Source organism: Vombatus ursinus, unplaced genomic scaffold, assembly GCF_900497805.2.
Source record: "Vombatus ursinus unplaced genomic scaffold, bare-nosed wombat genome assembly UNPS02014791.1, whole genome shotgun sequence".
Taxonomy (NCBI): Eukaryota; Metazoa; Chordata; class Mammalia; order Diprotodontia; family Vombatidae; genus Vombatus; species Vombatus ursinus.
In genome coordinates this window covers 68144745-68164853 of record NW_020954569.1, presented here as the reverse complement: position 1 = coordinate 68164853, position 20109 = coordinate 68144745, and the positions used below count along the sequence as shown (strand labels likewise).

Here is a 20109-nt window from a genome sequence, read left to right as displayed (position 1 = left end):
GCCTCAGACATATAACACTTCCTAGCTGTGTGACTCTGGGCAAGTCACTTAACCCTAATTGCCTCACTAAAAAAAAAAAAAAAAATACATAGGTTAACAAAAGAAACCAATTATATTGAAATATGGTTACCAATTTTTAAAAAGTTCACATGATCCCTGTACCACTATATAATCAGTGGGTTGAACTAGATCAGAAGTATCAAACTCACCACCTGTAAAATTCCCAACTGAATCAGATTAAAATGTAATTGGGAAATGTTCAGCAAAATAAATAAAAATACGATACAGCATAAATAGTGTAAATTTGTGGTTTTCTCTTCAGCTATGAGAATCTGTTTCTGTTTGAATTTGGCACCACTGAAATGACCTTTAAGTCCCTTCCAGCTCTAAATCTTTGACCCTATAATTCTAAATAACTTTTGGATTATCTAGATTTTTTAAAAAATTGTTTTCTATTGTTTCTCTTCACTGATAGAAATAGAAGAGTTTGTGGTAAAGTGAAATTCAGTCTCTCCAACTATCCCCATGAGCCTTTATGTTCTAACCCTTTTTGAGTTTTTTCACTCTTCCATCAACCCTAATCCTACCAGGCCTGAAAAGAACATGAAATTCAATGCCCACTTCACGGTCCCAAGACCATCCAGATGCTAGGCATTTCTCTCTCCTCCAACTCTTTCTGGGCAAGACTTTTCCCCTCTCTGCTGGCTTTTGCATGATGTGATGGGCATCCCTCTTATGTATTAAATGAAGTGTTGTCATGAATTCATCAGAGGCAGGTACACCAACCTTGTCACAGGCAGGCTTTTGACAAAGGGTCTACTCTAATCAATGTACTGGTGTCAATAAACATTGGGGGAACTCATTTGGCAGAAGAAATGGCGGCTTAATATGCCTTCCTTTCAGATGAATTTGCCCAAAATTCGGTAAAGGAGAATCTGCTAATGAAGAAGGAGCTGGAGGAGGAACGGTCACGATACCAAAACCTTGTGAAGGAATATTCCCGACTGGAGCAAAGCTATGACAACCTTCGGGATGAGATGACCATCATAAGGGTAATGAGAGTAATTCCTTCCCTCTGGTCTACTCAAATCCCTTCTTGACCTTGCTGTTCATTTTATCTAGTCCGCTGGAGCTTGACAAGGCATGACCAAACACAGTCTGGGCTTGACGTTCCTAGGGGGAGGTATAGTGTAAGCAAGTATCTGGTTAAAAAAACTTACTGTCGGGGCAGCTAGGTGGCGCAGTGGATAGAGCACTGGCCCTGAAGTCAGGAGGACCTGAGTTCAAATCTGGCCTCAGACCAAACACTTGAGACTTACTAGCTGTGTGACCCTGGGCAAGTTACTTAACCCCAATTGCCTAAAAAAAAATAATAAAATAAAATAAAAATGACTCAATCAGATCTTTCATGAAAAAAAAAAAAAACTTACTGTCGAGCACTGTCCAGCTGTGACTTCTCTGTCTTGTAAAGAATCCTGTGGCAAGTTGTTGGGGAACTAACCAGCAAGTGCTCTAGTTAGTTTTAGGGTTTTCCCAGTTTAGGGAAATTTTTGTGCCTCCATCACCATCTGAAGCTGATAAATATTTTAAATTAAATTTCTCTTTTTTTTTTAATCGCAAACTTGACAAATGTGAAACTTCAGTTTGTAAAGAACAGAAAGAACATTGTATAAGTAAACCTTTGGATCTCTATTACTACTTAATTTGTTTTTAAATGTATATTAAATTTAATACAAGAGCAACACAATTTCTCTGTGTCTATTTCTGAACTTCTTTCTGCTATCTACTATATATTTTTAATCTTTGCTCTTTTTTGCTTCCTTCCTTTCTTTTTCTTTCTTTCTCTCACATCAATTTCACCACCCACCAACTTCAAGCAAAACAAATCCACATATTGGCCATGTCTGGAAATGCAAGCCTCATTCTGTTCCTCTAGCCCACTAACTCTATGCCAAGAGGTGGGAAGCATGCTTCATCTTCAGTTGAAGCTGACATATGAATGAAGCTGAGAAGGCCTAATGTGGTTTCAGTGGTACCTTGTGTAAAGTTACTCAGACATGCTTTGAATACTATTCCATTTGGATTGTTTTCTCAAATACCTGATGAAACATCACATACATAGACATGTTTTCATGATGATTCAGAACTTCACTCATTGTTTTTCTTTCTGCTTCACGTAAACATTTTCCTGCAGGATATCTTACCCATACAACATTGGTTAAGTAAGCAGGAAGAGAAATTGAGTAGGAACATATGTGGAATTATAAAATTGCCCCAGCAAATCTATCTTTTACTCTTTCAGTTGATTCAGATGCTAAAAAAGAAAAAAAAAAGTTACTCTAAATAAACTATATATTTAATATCCACCAATTTTCAAATTTTTCCTGTAATAGCAATGAGGGTAGGGAGGAGAGATCTAAGGGTTCTTTTTCCAAGATCCTCTTAAGAGGGCAAATAATGACATGCAGCTTTGGAGTGATGCTTACTCTGTGCCTGGGGAGTCAGGGATCATTTCACAAGGCCCTCTCATATAGATTATTAACCTAAATCTTATGGATTTGCATTTCATTGAGCAACAGAGTTGCCCATCCTTCCAATGGGGGCAAACATGTGTTTGTTGGATTGTGATGTCATTATTTAGTTGACTATGGGAAATGTGGATGAAATGGCTCTTTTAAGATGACTCTATTAATACCATTCTAAGAGGTCAGAAATGCCAATTTTTAAAATGAGATCAACAACACAACAGAAAAAAACAAAAGATCTGCTTGTCCTCCAGAATTCATAATGCTGCTTAACACTGTCCCTTTATGAGATGTCATGTGTTAAATTATTTTGGCTATTGTCTCTTTGAACAGCAAACCCCAGGTCATAGGCGAAATCCTTCAAACCAGAGTAGTTTAGAATCTGACTCGAATTACCCATCAGTCTCCACATCTGAGATCGGGGATACTGAAGATGCAATCCAGCAGGTGGAGGTAAGTCTTTCTGGCGCAAGGCCACTGTGTACAATTTGTTGGAGAGAAAGAAATGGTAAGGCACCTTGCCTGAATAGCCTTAAGCAGCAATGATATCTCCTATTAGGATATAAAATTTGATTAGTGGTGAACAGAGAAGTTGAAGGATAAATCTTACCCTCAAGGTAAGTGTCTGTATTAAGAAACATAGAATGTCAGAACTGGAAGGGACCTTAGAGGCCATCTGGTCATACATCCTCATTTTACAGATGAGGAAACTGAGGTCCAGTGTGTGTTATATCTGCCCAATACAATATAAAATCCTTGAGGACAGAGACTGCCTCATTTTAAAATTTGTACCCCTACTACCTAAGACCCTTGTGGTCTTTTCCACTTCTGACATTCTCTGATCATAATGTTACAGTCACAGTTGAATGAATGAAAAAACATTTATTAAGTATCTACTATGTTCCAAGCACTAGGGACACAAATAGAAAAATCGAGACTGTGTCTTAAAAATGAGATCTATATCTCAACAAAGATCTTTCCAGAGATTTTTCCTAACAAAGATTTTTCCAGACCAAGTTGGAAGCAGTACAGGTCAGCTTTATCTCACTATGAATTCAATTACTAACAACCCACCTCTTAGACAGGCAGTAAATATGATCTAGATCCCCTCAGGGATGAAGGAGAAAGGATTCAGACCTCAGTGGGCAAAAATCTCTTGCAGGATGAAGTCGAAAGACTTCCCCTTAAAAGCCGCAGTTGCTTCAGAAGGAAGAAACCCCCTAAGAGACTAAAGTGAAACTGCCTGCCTTAAGCACCTAGTTAAAAGAAAAACCCAATGCACTAAGGAAAAAACAAACACCTCCATGTGAAGAAAGAAAAGATTCCATTCAGGCTGACCATTGATTTTTTTTCAATTGTGTAAAAAAATGGCCCTTAACCTCTCTTTTCATCTCCTTGAATGAAAAGACTTCAACTAGGTCTCTCCCATAAGAGGAGAGCATATTCAGATTTCACTGAAGATTAAAGAAAAAGCCTCTCCTCTCTTCTCATATGAAGGAAAGGGCCTGAACTAAAGCTGATCACAGGAGAGGAGAACTTTGATGTTCACGGTGAAGGGAGAGGACTACAGAAAGACCACCACTGTAAAGGAAAGGTCTTCAACTTGATTTGATCCCCAGAGTAGGAGAGGCCTAGAACTCAATTCCTGAGGCCTCAGCTGCAAAAATTAGTAAACAACAAAGGAATACAATAAAAGACTTTTATAATGACAGGTATGACCAACACACACACACACACACACACACACGCACGCACACACACACACCTGAAATAGGAGAATAATTAAAAAACACTTAGTATCAAAACATCAAAGAATAAACAGATTTCCTGCAAACACAATTAAAACTCTTCAAAGAAATTATGCACATTTTTAAAAGATGTAATAAAAGAAATGAAAGAGCTGTGGAAGAAAGAAATATTTTAAAAAAAGGATTAACAGCTTAATAGAAGTATGAAACCTCACCCTAGTAATAAACTCCCTGAAAATCAGAATGCACCAAATGAAAACTAGTGATTTCAGAAGACAACAAGAATTCTTAAAACAAAACAAAACCCAAAAAAAAGGCAAAAAATAAATTAAATAAATAAATAAATGAATGAATAAAATAAAACAAAACAAAACAAAATGAGAAACCTCAGGAAAATATATCTCATATCAAAAACAACTGACCTGAAAAACGTATTAAGGAGGGTTAATTTAGGAATCGTAATTTAAGAATTACCTGATTACCTTAAATCTCTGACCAAAAAAAGAACTTGGATCTCTTATTTTAATAGATCATTAAAGAAAATTGCCCAAACATATTAGAACAGGTGGGCAATGTGAAATTGGAAAGAATACAAGGATCACTTCCTGAAAGACCCTCCAAAATGCCTGGTCTCATCTTCACAAGAGTTGTATCCTATGATGATGACTATGGGGGCCAGGCTGGAAGTAGGGCCAGTGGTGTGGTTAAGCACTCCTGTTCCCAGGGTTCTTGGACTTACCACTCTGAAGGTAGCAATTGATGATGTGGTAAGGATGTGGTGGTAAGGATGGGGATGGTGGATCTCTTCTTCACAGGAGTAGAGCCCCTAGATGAAGCTCCTCCCAGGCACATATATTTAAAAATCTGTAGGACAGAAACACAAAGCCTGAAGGAAAAAAATCTCTTGAGAAACCACTATTCCATAACATGTTAGACATAGAAGCAGATGTATTACTATTGCCTCAGGGTATAATCTATCATGGTGTGATTACAATGTTGGCAATGATTACTGATCACATAGATTGTTAGTAGGAAGGTTTTATTATCCACATTCTTTAGTGTCTCTTATATGGGACTGTTCTGTTTTTGTGTTTTAAGGAATTCTTTTTCATCCCTCTCCCCCAAAGAGCTTTGTTTTCATCCAATTTGACTTTTACTACATGATTGGCCATTTTTAATGGATTTCTGTAAGAGAATGGTTTATGTCTAAAACTCAGATGCTCTGCAGGTTTTCGGGGAGATTTGCATTATAAGACTTTTTTGGGGAAAAACTTAAAATCCATTAGTATCAATGTCCATGATGTAGAAGGGTCCCGTGTGTTTGGGTCAAAGTCAAGCTACTCATTTAGCTTGTGAAGGAGAAGGGTAGGGACAAAAGACAAGTAGATAATGAGGTGTTTCCCTAAAGTATTTGCCTTGTCTGGAACATCTTTCTTTTCTTTCTACCTGTCCCTGAAGGAAATGGGCCTGGAGAAGGCAGCTATGGACATGTCTGTCTTCTTGAAGCTGCAGAAGAGAGTTCGGGAGCTGGAGCAGGAAAGGAAGAAATTGCAAACTCAGCTGGAAAAGGAGCAACAAGAAAACAAGAAAGTTCAGGTACAATGAGGTTCTTAGGGACCCTGTGTAAGGCATGGGCTAGAAGAAACACTGATCGCCCTCCCTCACCCTCCATAGACTACTCCTGGGTATATGAAGGTTTGGCTGTTGGGGTGGTCAGGTAATGATGGACTTCAGGGTGTGTGAGCTAATCTGGTCATAAATATCCAATGTGCATACTAACTAATAAAACATGTAAAACTGGAATTTGGGCAACTAGGTGGCACAATGGATAGTGTAGGGCCTGCACTCAGAAAGACCTGAGTTCAAATCCAGCCACAAACATTTACTAGCTGTATGACCCCGGGCAAGTCACTTAACCCTGTTTGCCTTAGTTGCTCATTTGTAAAATGAACTGGAGAAAGAAATGGCAAAACCACCCCAGTATCTTTGCAAAGAAAACCCCAAATGGGGTCACGAAGAGTTGGATATGACTGAAAAGACTGAATAACAACAATGCCTGGATTCTATTAAATGCATTCCCCATGCCCTCCTTGTTGGAATAGCAGAGTAGGACCTTGCCCAAGTATTCCTAAGTTAAACAGCTTTAATTGGTAAGAAATAGGTTTTTGATGGTGGTTTTTACCCCTTAAGCCTTAATCACTGAATGGGCGTTGCCTCAGTCAAACTGAGACCTGTTAAAGACCTTAGCTTGAAAAATCACTGGATCCTGGACCGTCTTCAGTTGTCCTGATCTATATCTGGCCGCTGGACCCAGCTGGCTCTGGAGGAGAAAGTGAGGCTGGTGACTTTGCACACCCCTCCCTCACTCACCTCCAATTCACTTCCATGGCATGGCATCACCTCCCTGATGTCGTAGTCCTCTTCAAGAATGAAGGACAAACAACAGCAAGATGAATAATATAGTTTCCTGCACCTTCTTCTTCTGTTCCTTCTCTACTGTGAGATAGACTGTGCACCTACTCTGCGCATGACTCTGAGTGTTTCTAAGGGGGACAGAAGATATGGTTTATAGCCTGGTTGAAAAAAATACAAGCTAACAAGATGGCATAGGAAGGGCAGGATCAAGGGATAATGTGATGTCATGCAATGAACATTGGGTTTGAGGTCAGAGGTCCGAGTCTTAGCTCTGTGTACTATCTGTGTGACCTTTGGCAGGTCATTTCTTTTCTGAAGCCTCATATTCCTCATCAGTAATACAAGAATCATGATATTTCTATTGCTTTACCTCATGGGGGTCTTGTTAGGATTAAATGAAAGAATGTTCAGGAAGCATTCTGTTACTGTGAAGCACTATATCAAGGTGAGTTATTACTAATACAAAAACAAATACAATACAGTATAGAACCAAGGGTTAAATATTGAGGCCCAAACTGTAGTTATTAAAGGAGTTCTGAGAAAGAATCAATGAATGTTGTAAGGGGTCTACTGTAATTCCACATGAACTTCTTCATTTTAAAATTTTATTTTAAGTTAGAGGAAGCTAAAAATTCTTGGCCTACTTAAAACCTATGCAAGATTGACATTTAACATGGGGATGGATAAAGAATGTAGAGTTGGAGTCAGAATCTTGGGTCTGCTACTTATTCCCTCCGTGATCTTAAGGAAGTCTTTTTCTTTCTCTGTGCCTTAGTTTCCTCCTCTGTAAAATGTGAGGGTTGAATTAAAATAAGCCCTGTTTTTTATTTGGAGTCCTCTTGGCTTTAAATCTTAGTATTCTATGAAGGGTCATTGGCTTTCTGGAACCATACGTGTTGTTCAGTCACTTCAGACATGTCTGACTCTTCGTGACCCCATTTGGGGTTTTCTTGGCAAAGATACTAGAGTGGTTTGCCTTTTCGTTCTCCAGCTCATTTTATAGATGAGGAAACTGAGACAAATGGAGTTAAGTGACTTGCCCAAGGTCACACAGCTAGTAACTGTCAGGCTGGATTTGAGCCCAGTTCTTCCTCACTCCAGGCCCAGCACTCTATTTGCTGTGCCCCCTAGCTACCCACACCATACATAAAGCAGTATTACAAACCTAGGTGTTATTAACCTTCACCCCAGCCTTAAGGAGCCATGTGCTCCACTGTGAGATCATACATACATGGCACACACTGTGTTTACCCTGTGCAAATTCAAGAAGCTTGCACAACCTTTCGTTCTGTATGACTGTGCTTACTCCTTCCTCTGAAACCCTCCCAAGTCATCCCCATCCCCTGCAGTAAGCTGGGCTCTGAGTCGTGCTGATGGATTTAAATCTCTCTGGTAGATTAGACTCAGAATGGAGGGTGAAAGGATTAGGTTTATAAGTGACACATTACATTAGGAAAGAAGCTGCCATGACAGGCAGTAATCAAATGTATAGAAAGCCAAATGGACTGGATCAGAAGGTGCCAAAAAAAAAGAAAAAGAAAGAGAAAGAAAAGAAAGAAGGAATAAAAATTTTGCCCCTGCTTCCTTCTGAATCCAAAAATTGCTTGTATTTTATCCCTCCATTTCCCATGCCCTCAGTCTAGCAGTTCCAAATGATCCAGAAAGCCCATCCTCTGGATAGCTATTCTGGGTACTAACTGGGTCAACTTCTGGTCCCAAGTGAGAAACTTGGGATCCCTCCTAAATAAATCACTGGCTCCTAACCGAGAGAAACGAGAGAATAATAGGAGAGAAAGCCAACAGAACCCAGTTATGACATCCCGAAACCCCACCCCCAGCCAGCCAGAATCTACTCCATAAGGCCCAGAATGGAGGTCAGGCAGTTACTGAGGCTTTCCTTGGTAAAAACACCAAGACCCAGGGTCACTGAATCCAGTTTAGCAAGGAGGGAATGTGGCACAGTGCGTAAGGATCAGGCCAGCTTTGGGATCTGGGAGACCTGGGTTCATGTCCTGCCTGTGACACATACGATTGTGTGACCCTGCTCATTTTGGCTCTTGAGACCTGCCCCAAGCAACTTTCTAAGATTATAAGTTGAAGAGTAAGATCACACTTGCATTGGTAGAGGGAGCACCTTGCCCAAAATGTCTTACGCTAATGAAATTGCTAATAAAAAACTAAAGTGTAGGGTAAAAAGTCCCCCTTGCCCCAGTTCCAGTTCTTGGGAAGGTTCCATTCTGGGAGAGGGTAGGGATTTGTAGACTATGATATGGTCACATGTACGCTACAAGATGGAGTGTGTTAGGGACAAAAGAGATCCCGTGTGCTCTAGAATTTTTATTTATTTATTTTGTTTAGAGTAGTTCTTCCTATTTTGCCCAGATTGAAAGTACAAGAGCTACTCAAGGGCCTGGTCCCACTTGGATATGCCCACGAGTTGTGACCTACTCCATTTCCAATCATAGCTGGTTCTCTCCTCAGGCAAACAGGTGGGCCCTTGCTCACATAGGCTTATTATATTAATGTCAAACTTAGTGTGGGCACCCCATGAGCTTAGCCCACTGCAGCGTGGAAATCTTCAGCTCAAGAGGTCCACCAGCCTCAGCCTCCTTAGTAACTAGGGTCACATACACATACTACCTCACCTGCCTTGCTCAAGAAAATTTTGAGAAACGAGCTCCCCCGAATTATTTTTCCTGGGTAGGGATCTATGGCACAACTGTCAACCATGAAGAAAGACGCTTCTGTAAATGAGAGATGGCACTGAAATCAATGGGATGTAAAATCAATATTTGTTTGATCTGTCATGTTGCCAGGGCAATGACCCTAGCACCATGATGCTAGCCAGGACTATAATGAATTTGAGCTGCCAATGATCAAGTTCATTTACATTGAGGGAGATTTGTGTGATACTTCTGTGGCTTAGTTTGTGGAGATTAGGATCATGGAGCTAATGTTTCTATAGATGTTTCTATAACTGGGTGGCCTGGAGTCAGGAAGACTGGAGATCGAATCCAACCTCAGACACTTTCTAGCAGTGTGGCTGTGGGCAAGAGATTTCACCCACTGTCTGCCTCAGTTTCCTCATCTGTGAAATGAGGATAACAACAGCACCCACCTCCCAGGGTTGTTGTGAGGCTCAAATGAGATACTAATTGTAAAATGATTAGCACAGTCTGGCACATGGTAGGGGTTATATAAATACTTCTTCCCTTCTTTTCCCCTGTACTAGGGAATATTACCCAGAAGAGCATAGTAAGGTAGAAAAGGGAGTTCTGACTTGGAAACAGAAGGATTGGGTTTGCCACTGCCTGGCTGAGTGACTCTGGCAAATCACTCTCTTCTTTTTAACCTTAAGTCTCCTCAGTCATAGAAAGCTTAATGAAAAAAGTGAATTTTGAACTGGTGAGGACAGTAATGCAGTAGAGAGAATAGTGTGCAGAGGGTAAGGCAGGTATGCAGAGCCATAAATCATAATACATTTATATAGCATCTGAAGGTTTACAGAACTTTTTTTATCTTTAACAGCAATCCTATGAGGTACAGTAGGCATTATGAGTGGTATCTCCATTTTGTAGATGATGAAACTAACCTATAGAAAGGCTAAGAGACTGATCCTGGGTCACACAGCTAAAGAGTGTCAGGGCTGGCATTGCATCTCAGGCCTCTGGTTTCTAGAACTGCACCAACAAAGGATCGGTGTAGTTCAAGGCAAGGTATTGATCCACCATCCTCTGGCAGCTTGCTATTTATAGCTCTGTGTCACTTATCTGTCTGTCTTCATCTCTGCAGGTGGTTGAAACAAAGAATGAAATAGATGCAGACCAAGATACAGATCTGGCCTACAACAGTCTGAAGGTAAGGTTGATTCAGTAATAATTATCAGCTGTATGACCTTGGGCAAGTCACTTAACTTCTTAGCCTCAATTTCATCATTTGATGAGCGTATATATAAAGGAGCGTCTTTTACCTCCCCAGGCTGATGTGATCAGTTGGAGGAGACCAGTGTTGGGAGTCAGGAGACCCACGGCCATATCCCAGGTCTGCTCCGGGCTTCACTATGTGTGCCTTTGAGCAAATCCGTTTACCCTGGCAGAATTTTGTTCTCTCATCTTCACCTTACACATAGAAGGTTTTTAATAAGTTCAGTTCATTTGAAGGAAACACTGAAGTCTAAAATTAAGAAAAATATTTTAATGAGTTTTGTTATAAATTACAAGAATATCTGTCTTGCTTACCTTATGGGGTTTTCATGAAAATGAAGGACAGCTGTAGAACCTCTTTGAAAAAGCCAAACCTGTGACAGTGTATGTGTGTATGTATGTGTATGTGTGTGTGTCTGTACAAATATCTATCCATATATATGTATATAAACACACCTAGATATACAGGTATACATATGTGTGCATGTGTATATATATATATATATATATATATATACACACACACACAGAAATATAGATAAACATGTATATAGATACATATAAAGAAATATATATACATGGATATGTACATATTATTATACATGTATCAGTGTGATGTAGAGAAGTCCTGATAACACAGGCTAAGGTGTATACATATGTATCTATATGTGTGTATACCTATGTTGCATGTGTGTGCATGAAAATGATATATAAGTATATGTGACTATATATGTAGATAGACCTAGGTACACATGGATGTGCATGTGTGTGTGTTGTATGTTTACCTAAACATATGCACACAGACATACACATCTATACACATATACATACATATATATGTATACATATACATATACGTATATATACATATATACACACACACACACACACACACACACACACACANATACATACATATATATGTATACATATACATATACATATACGTATATATACATATACACACACACACACACACACACACACACACACACACACACATATATATATATATATATATATATATATATACATATGCACACATCACTGTCAGGTATAGAAGTATAGAAGTCCTAATAATACAGGCTGATTCCTAGCACTATGAGAGGCAGAGCTGAGATGAATCAAATAGTAATAACTCACATTTTCATAGCACCGCGAGGCTTGAAATATGCTTTTCCCATAATTCTGTGGGGTAGGTACTATTTAGTATTATTCTCATTTTGCATATAAACACTCATTGAATGTTCAAATTGAATCAAGAACTTAAGTGACTTGCCGAAGGTCATGGAGCTGGTGAGTGGGAGAGTTAAAGTTTATAATAATTCTATAAGATGGTCGGGTCTGAGTTAGGAACCACTGTTGGGCAGGGAGTCAGGCAATATGGACACCTCAGGTTTGGGCAAGGAGGACACAGAAAGGATAGAGTTTAGAAAAAAAGGGATCTAGGGGATGCCAAAGACAGACTTGGCCTATTACGCAGTTGTGCCTGGAGTCAGACCTGTATGAAAACCCAACTCCTAGAAGCCCCACATACATCCTGCCACTGAACAATACTCAAGACATCTCCTAGTAGTCAGGCAGCTTGGGAATGGACCCAGCCTGTTGCACCCAGTCGTCTAATGCCGGGTGGTATGACAGCCATTACACTAGCTAGCATGGTATGAGACTTCTCAGTAGGGTTTTTCCTTTGAATTATTGGTTGGGCTTTCTTTTCCTGTGTGATTTCTGAGAGATTTAAAAGTCTCAGTAGAGTTAGTAAGTCTTTACACTTGATGAATGCCTATGAAATCCAAACTTGCTCGCCTTCAATAAGCATTCCCCAGAGGAGCCTTGATCATGGCAGGAGAATCAGAGAATGTGGAAAACAATTAGCATTATTAAGTCATCCATCCTGCCCCTCCTTTTGGGACCAACAGCAGCACCATCTTGCTAGCTCATCATTTATTCCAAGCTCTGTCTGTTAAAATGAACTCTCCTCCTTCCCTTCTTCTCCCAACAGTCTGCCTTCGCCAGTGAGAAGAACACATTAGGATAAAGCTCCTTTCTGTGTGGAGCGAGGCCCCAGACTCCCTTTTCTGGAGGGAAGTCAGCTACATCTCCCCTCCAGGGTTCTAGGGGAGCCCCTCAAGGAATGAGGTGTCTTTTTTAATGCTCTCAGCTTGTGCCCTCATTCTAGTGTGTTACCATCACAGGGTCATTTAACCAACTGACATTAGCTGATTTTTCAAAGATATGTTTACTTCAAAAACAATAGCAAGAACAGAAATACAAACATTTCCCCCAACCCCAGGAAGATAAAAAAAGATCAAAAAAGGGTCAGGCTCTGACTGACTAGTGCTTTTTGAATGCCCACCAGTTCTGACATCATAGCCAATCAAAGAGACTCCTCTAACTGCATGGCTATCAAACTGAAACCAGTTACAGAATGTCTATACATGCTCCAAATCAGGGAGCAAGGCACTTCCATTACACATCATAATGCCTTTCTAGAAGCATGTTCCCACCCTCTTTTACATGGAGAATTGCATTCCCCCCATTACAGCTGTTTCAGGGGTCTTACCCTACCACTGAACTTGGTACACAGATATTGCTGCCATCCATGGTGTGTAAGGCCAAGTTAGAGCAACACCACCATTGTTCCCCAACTGGCCATGCTACTGCTCCTCTGACCAAGGTCAGTGTTCACAGCATGGTTTGGAGCTGGTAGCCTGGAAGTAAGGTGAGGGCTTTGTTTAGGGCAAGATAAGGTGAAAAGCTCCCCTTTCAGGGCCCAGGGTGAGTCCCAGCATGAAATTCAAGTTTCTGCTGGGGAGGAGGAAAGACGATGGCCAAAGTGGAGGCAGCATGGTTTAGAGCTGGTGGTAAGGAGGTGAGATTTAAGGTTGACCAGATACTTGCCACATAATAAGCCTGTGGAGTAGACAGGTAGTGTGAGTATTATTATCTCTACTTGACAAGAGAATAAACTGAGGCTCAGAGAGATCAATGACTTGCCTGTGGTCACATAGTAGATATCAAAACCATGAAGAGTAGTGGTCATGCTGATTCCAAAGCCAGTGTTCTTTCCACTGCTCCATGTTGCCTCCCTACCATGTGCCCAGCCCTCATGAGTTATTGCAAGAGATAAAAGAAGGATGATGGTCCCTGCCCTTAAAGATCTTATAATCTAGTTGAGGAGAAAAGACTTATGGACATAAAACAGTAGCCAAAAAGAAAAAAAAAAGGTCACAAAGCCTTCCATGCAAACAGCTACTTAACCATCCTTCCTAGCTTCACCCTCCTTTGCAGCATTAACAAGTCTGAGAGGAGGAAAGGGAGATAGCTTAAACACTGGGGCACAGAAAAGACCAGCTGAAGTTAACAGCAAAATAAGCAGATTTTGGACAGGTGGGGGCAATGGGTCATCTGCAATTCAGGGGCTATTCAAAAATATTACATACATTTGCTTGGGACCAGAGTTCAAGAAATCAGACAGTATACTAAGACCCAGGATGAGATCAGTACTGTCTTTATGCCTTTATCCTGCCCTCCCTGCTGTAAGCCAGAGCTAGAAGGGAAATGTGGAGGGGTCTAGGATCTCAGCCTATCCTACTGTCCTTCAGATTCCTCCTTAGATACCTAGGAATCCTGTTCTGTGAAAAGACTATCAATGAGGCCAATCATCTGGGGAAAATCCCATGGTTGGACCAAGGCTAGACCTGGGGATGCTTCCCTAGTCCCTAGGACTCAGATCTGGTTCTAGAACCAATTACCAGCTTTGAGACATCAAAAGACCCATGCATTCAAAAGACCCATGATGTGGGTATTCTCTCCCTCCACACATCTCAACCTCTCTTTGCCTTGGTAGATTATCTTTATGATTTGCCATTACTCCCCCCACTCCCCCCCCCAAAAAAACAACCCTTATTCATTGACATCTCTCTTGAGAATCCTGGGTCATCTGGAAACATTAGGAAACTTCAGAAAGACTTAAGGGAAGGACTGATTACTTATGGTACAGCCCATGCTGAACAAACATTTTAGGCACTTAATGCTAGCTCTGCCTGCTTTGGAGAGCTGTTGGAAAGAAAGAATTTTCTAAGTTTTAAAGTTGTATATGATAGTGAGCTGTTATTATAACTGTTATCTTTATTACTACTACTTGTTGATTTGGCTTTTTACTGATGTCAGCACACTAGCCTGGAGGGCTGTCTAGTATTCATCATATATGTATGTGGATGCATTTATATGTGTGTGATATCACCTTCTGAGGGAGGACTGTATCTTTGTTATTATTGTTTTTGTTACCGTTATTATTTCCTGACAGATCTGGTTGATGACATCAGTCAGATGGCAAGGGGAAAGGAATCGCTCTTGGGTTATGGTTTTACAAGGAACCAACATTTGGATGCCTGTAATATGTAAAGCTTTGTGCCTGGGATGAGGCAGTGCTGAATAACAAACATACAATCCCTGACCTCAAAGAACTTACAGTCTACCAATAGAGTCCATAAAACGTGTAATCAGATATTTGTAATGTAAGATAAAATTAGTAAACTCCATAAGAGAAGTACAAACTATTTTAGGAATCAGTGCCATGTATGTTACCCATCCCAAAACTATTTCTGAAGGTAAAGAATAATGCAATAATAATTATGATTAGTAATAATAATAATAATAATAATAGCTAGCATTTATATGGCACTTTAAGGTTTACAAAGTGCTTCACATATGTTATCTCATTTGATCTCACATCAGCCCTATGAGATACGTACTATTAAACCCATTTCATAGATGAGGAAACAGACTGAGGAATGGCAAATGATTGGTCCAGGGTCATACAGCTAGGAAGTGTCTGAGTCAGGATTTGAACTTAAATCTTCCTGATTTCAAGCCCAGTGCTATATTTACCTTGCCACTTAGCTGCCTTAATGAACAGAATGAATCATTAACGGTAATCAGTGTGACAGGCTAAAGTTAGAAGGGAGATTTAAGGGGAGGGGAGCCTTCCTGGATGCCCTCCAACTGCCACCTAGTTCTATTGTGCCTACGTATAAAGCCAGCTCTGATCTTATCTAGGGAGTCAGATTGATCTCTCCCCTTCCCATACTGACATTACAGTAATTCAGGCCATCCTTCATTGTCCCTCAGTTTCTGCCATTGTTAGAATATGGTTTACAAGGGCAGCAGCAGATGCTCAATCAGGATTCTCTCTTAAGCCTGTCTTAACAATTTGGTGAGGGAGAATTTGAAGGACCTTTTTTTGACATCCATGCTAATGACCCGGTAATTGTGTGTATGCCTTTCCAAATGAAGTGTGAAAAGCTCTGATATCTGTCAACAAATGCCAAATAGGTCAACTTGAGTGCTGGGACACAGCTCTGAGGTCAGTGGAAGAATTTGGGATGCTGTTACCTCACTTCAGGGAAACTGTTTCAAGAGAAACAAGAGAAAAAAGTTTCAAACAGATCTTTGAAAAAAACAAAACAAAAATCAGACCTTCCCCATCACCGTACCTCCCCCTACCCCTTCTATATTCAAGGTAGTCATTGTTGATTAAATATGAAATTGTTTGCTCTAATAAGCACATTAGTTTTAGATCAAATTTGTGCTGGAGTTGCATGGTTTATGCGCTGATTGTACACTTTGTGCCGAGTGCTTTGGGGTTCCCTGTATAATCACAGTGCCAGCACAGTGATGCCCATTTGGTAGGATAGGAAGCATGATTTTACCATTTTAAATTATTATATAAATTGAAGGTTATTATATCTTTGTTTTTATGGCATTTTGTTAGTCATATCTGTGATTTATTGCCAAGGCTTCAGGAAAAACAACCCCTGATCATAGAGTTATTTCTGTGGGAAAATGTGATACAGCTTATGATGCCATTTCTAAGGGTGTGTTATGGTAAAAAGTGAGGAAACAATTATGCCCAATGTAGTAAGTCTGAGATATGTAGACTGGCTACACAGATCTCTCTAAACCCAATATGAAATGGACCTGAGCCCTTGATTGACAGGAACTGCTCTCTGGACCAGAGCAGATTCTGCCCTAGATCCTTCTTCGGGTCATATCTGAACAATAACTAGGACAGGGCAACCGGGACTTTGTCCTTGGGCACTGATAGCACTTGCTTACTACCTAGTCAGCAAAAAAATAATTAGTTAAAATAGGAAACTACCAGGTAGTGGGCTCACATGAGCTCCTGTCCTGTTTTCTGAAAGCCAATGTTGTGGTCTCCTTCTAGCCCACATTGTATAACAATGTTCCAGGGTCTTTGTTTCCCTCAGTAGAGAAATGGCCCAACTCTTCCCCATGTCTCTGCCCAAATGAGGGTGAGCTTTGTGCTGCTTCCTTTAGCACAAAAATTCCTGATTACAGTTCTGGTTCAGATACATGCCCTTCTCAGTCTAGGACAGAATCAGATAAAGTCTTTAGGAAGAGGAACATAGGAACCATAATTTTACCAAGACCCTGGCATATTCTTTGATGTCTGTAGTTGCTGAGTGTTAATGATAAGAGACCATCTTCCTGGCTGTTGCATTCTACAGCCACAGGCCATCTCACAGTCTTTAGCCTAGAACTCTCTTGATTTTTGACAAGACTAATTTCTGACCCTCAGACACATTCATACCTCCTTCCAGACCCATCTTCACTACCAGTATTTAATCAAGGCAACATCCCTTCTGAGATGAATTATAGGGGAAGCTCTTGAACCAGGGACCCCTTCATATCTCTCCCTAATCTTTGACAAGAACAGCCTGCAGTTTTGTAGAAAATCTATTTTATAGGAAAAAAAATGTATATGGGGTCATCAAGCCCCTTGACTACCAGTCATACCACTGAGCTCATTAAAATAAATGAGTGCATCATTCTGGGTATTTGGAAAAACTCCATTGTCCCAGACTGGGAGATTTCATAGATTAAATGTGGTCTCCCCTATCCCATAATCCCCCTCCCCCAGGGTGACATAACATGTAGGTGCATCATGAAAATCTTTACGGTATGTTGCAATGTGTTTCTTTTGGGCAATGTTTGACCAGGAGATAAAGAGGTCTATGATGGAGAAATGAGGAAAGATGGCCTGGACATCTGGGGGGGAGGAGAAGGTACGAGGTCTATAGAGGGTGTTCATACACAATGTGATTGGAAAAAGCAGGAATGAATGGACATTACCTTGTGTTTCTGCCTGAGTCTTCCCACTGCTCTGTGTTGGGTGATATCATTGGTGAGTGGGGACACCTGGAGTTTAGAGTTAGCACTGACACCCATTCTGCAGCCCCCGTGGACTTGGAGAATATTAGTCTAAGCACACCCTCATTTTATGTATGGGGAAACAGGCTCAGAGAGAAGGAGGCTTCTTGGCTAGGGCTTAGAAAAAAAAAGTAGAAATGCCCAGACTAGAACTAGTGATTTTTAATTTTTTTTAAACTATGTCTTGCCTCTCACTAAGCCTAGCTTTTGGCAAATAGGGACTAGTATAGGTATTTGATTTATTATTTCCTTGGAAGAAGGACCTCCTAGAGGTGGAAGTTCTATCCACCAGGGCAAGTTGCAGCTTTACAGAGTGGCCTAGAGCAGAGGTGTCAAACTCAAATAGAAATAGGAAACCCACATAAGGATCCCTGTTTGCTATATATTTACATTTTATTGTTGTTGTTCAGTCGTTTTTCAGTCGTACAACTCTTTGTGACCCTATTTGGGGTTTTCTTGGCAAAGATACTGGAGCGGTTTACTATTTCCTTCTCCAGTTTATTTTACAGATGAGGAAACTGAGGTTAAGGGACTTGCCCAGGGTCACACAGCTAGGAAGTGTCTGAGGCCAGGTTTGAACTCAGGAGGATGAAACTTCCAGGCCCCAGGCCTATCACTCTGTGCACTATGGCTCCACCTAGTGCCTATATTAACATTATCCATGTTCTATTGTATTTTTATTTATTTTGTTGAATATTTCCCATTTACACTTTAATCTGGTTCTGCAGCATGCTGGCAGTGATACGTAGGGCCTCATATTTGAAACCTTTGGCCAAGAGTGCTGGGAAGTTTCAGTGACTTGACCAGGGTCACACAGCCAGCATTGTCTAAGGCTAGACTTGAACCCGGGTCTTCCCGGCTCCTAGCTCCTCTCCATCCATTGTAGCAGTGTTGAAAACAGAAGGGACATTAGAGATCACCCTCATCTATAAAAATGAGACAACAGAAACCCAGACTGAGGCAGAGTCACTCAGCTCCTTCATAGCTGTACAGCCCAGCTGAGACAAGAAGCTTGGGCTCCTGACTCAGCTGTTCAGCAAACATTTATTAAGTGACCCCCAAGTTCTAGGCACTGGGGATGAAAAGACAAAAACGAAAAGAAAAACCCCATTTTCTAGGAGCTCACATTCTCCCATAGTCCAGCATTCTATCTACTTTACTACCCTAAGTGGGAGAGACACATAGAGTCGTTGTGTGGACGTAAATCCGGCTTTGCTGTGCCTGGCAAGAAGACTCCTCGTGGACTTCCTAGAATCATCAGTAATTGTTAAGGCAGCTGGGTGGTTCAGTGCCTGGAGTGCCGGGCTTGGAATCAGGAAGATTTGAGTTCAAACCGTCCTCAGGCATTTACATGATCACTTGTGTGATTCTGGACAAGTCACTTCACGCCTCAGCCTCACTTTCCTCACCTGTAAAATGGGGATGAGAAAAATAGCACCTCCCCCTCAGGGTTGTTGTGAGGATCAAACGAGATAAAACAGGAGAAGTATTTTGCACACTTTAAAGCGCTATTCGTATTAGAGCATCCTCGCACACAGTCTCGCAAGTGTGCCTGTGCACAGGCTGGGCCCCGAGCAGAGCCGGCCTAGTGGTGAGAGTGGCTTCATGCGGAAGTGCAGTTGGATGCTCACGAGTGGGAAACGCTTTTCTAGGGTGACCCTCATCTAAGAGATAACGGGGGACCTTGGTTTTTTCCAGAGACAAGAGCTGGAGTCAGAGAACAAAAAGCTGAAAAATGAGCTGAACGAGCTGAGAAAGGCAGTGGCCGACCAGGCCGCGCAGAACGGCTCGGACCACGAGGTGCACGACAGCTACGCCCTCCTGCTGAACCAGCTCAAGTCAGCCAACGAGGAGCTGGAGGTCCGCAAGGAGGAGGTGCTCATCCTCAGGGCCCAAATCGTGAGCGCCGACCAGCGGAAGCACGGCGGCAGGAGCACGGTGAGGCCTACAGCCTGGGGTGGCAGCCAAAGGACTGGAGGATGGATAGGGTTGGGCTTCCTCCCCACAGGCTTTCCCTTCCCATTGAGCCACAGCTGTGGCCCGCAATACCTGAGACTGAAGGAAAGGAGCCTTGATTTCAGAGACTGAGCCATCTCTGGCTTTGGGATCCTGCCTGAAAGATCTGGTGACCCTAAGGGTTCTAGAGGGATGATTTCAAGTAACTCACTATTGAACTGTGGCAGCTGGGATCATACAGGGTATATGGACCCTGTTTAGCTCCAACTAAGCCCAAAGAGAAATGGCTGTATGTCCAAGAAACCC

The 20109-nt window shown here is 41.3% G+C and overlaps 1 protein-coding gene across 1 annotated transcript in view; it reads left to right on the top strand.

Moving 5' to 3' along the window:
• MYO5B (myosin VB) overlaps positions 1-20109 on the top strand; it is a 532192-nt gene that overhangs the window by 456263 nt on the left and 55820 nt on the right. The window contains exons 24-28 of the mRNA XM_027868890.1: positions 904-1052; positions 2859-2978; positions 5732-5869; positions 10481-10546; positions 19546-19785. Of these exons, the coding sequence (XP_027724691.1) occupies positions 904-1052; positions 2859-2978; positions 5732-5869; positions 10481-10546; positions 19546-19785 (713 nt within the window). The remainder of the gene's footprint in view (positions 1-903; positions 1053-2858; positions 2979-5731; positions 5870-10480; positions 10547-19545; positions 19786-20109) is intronic.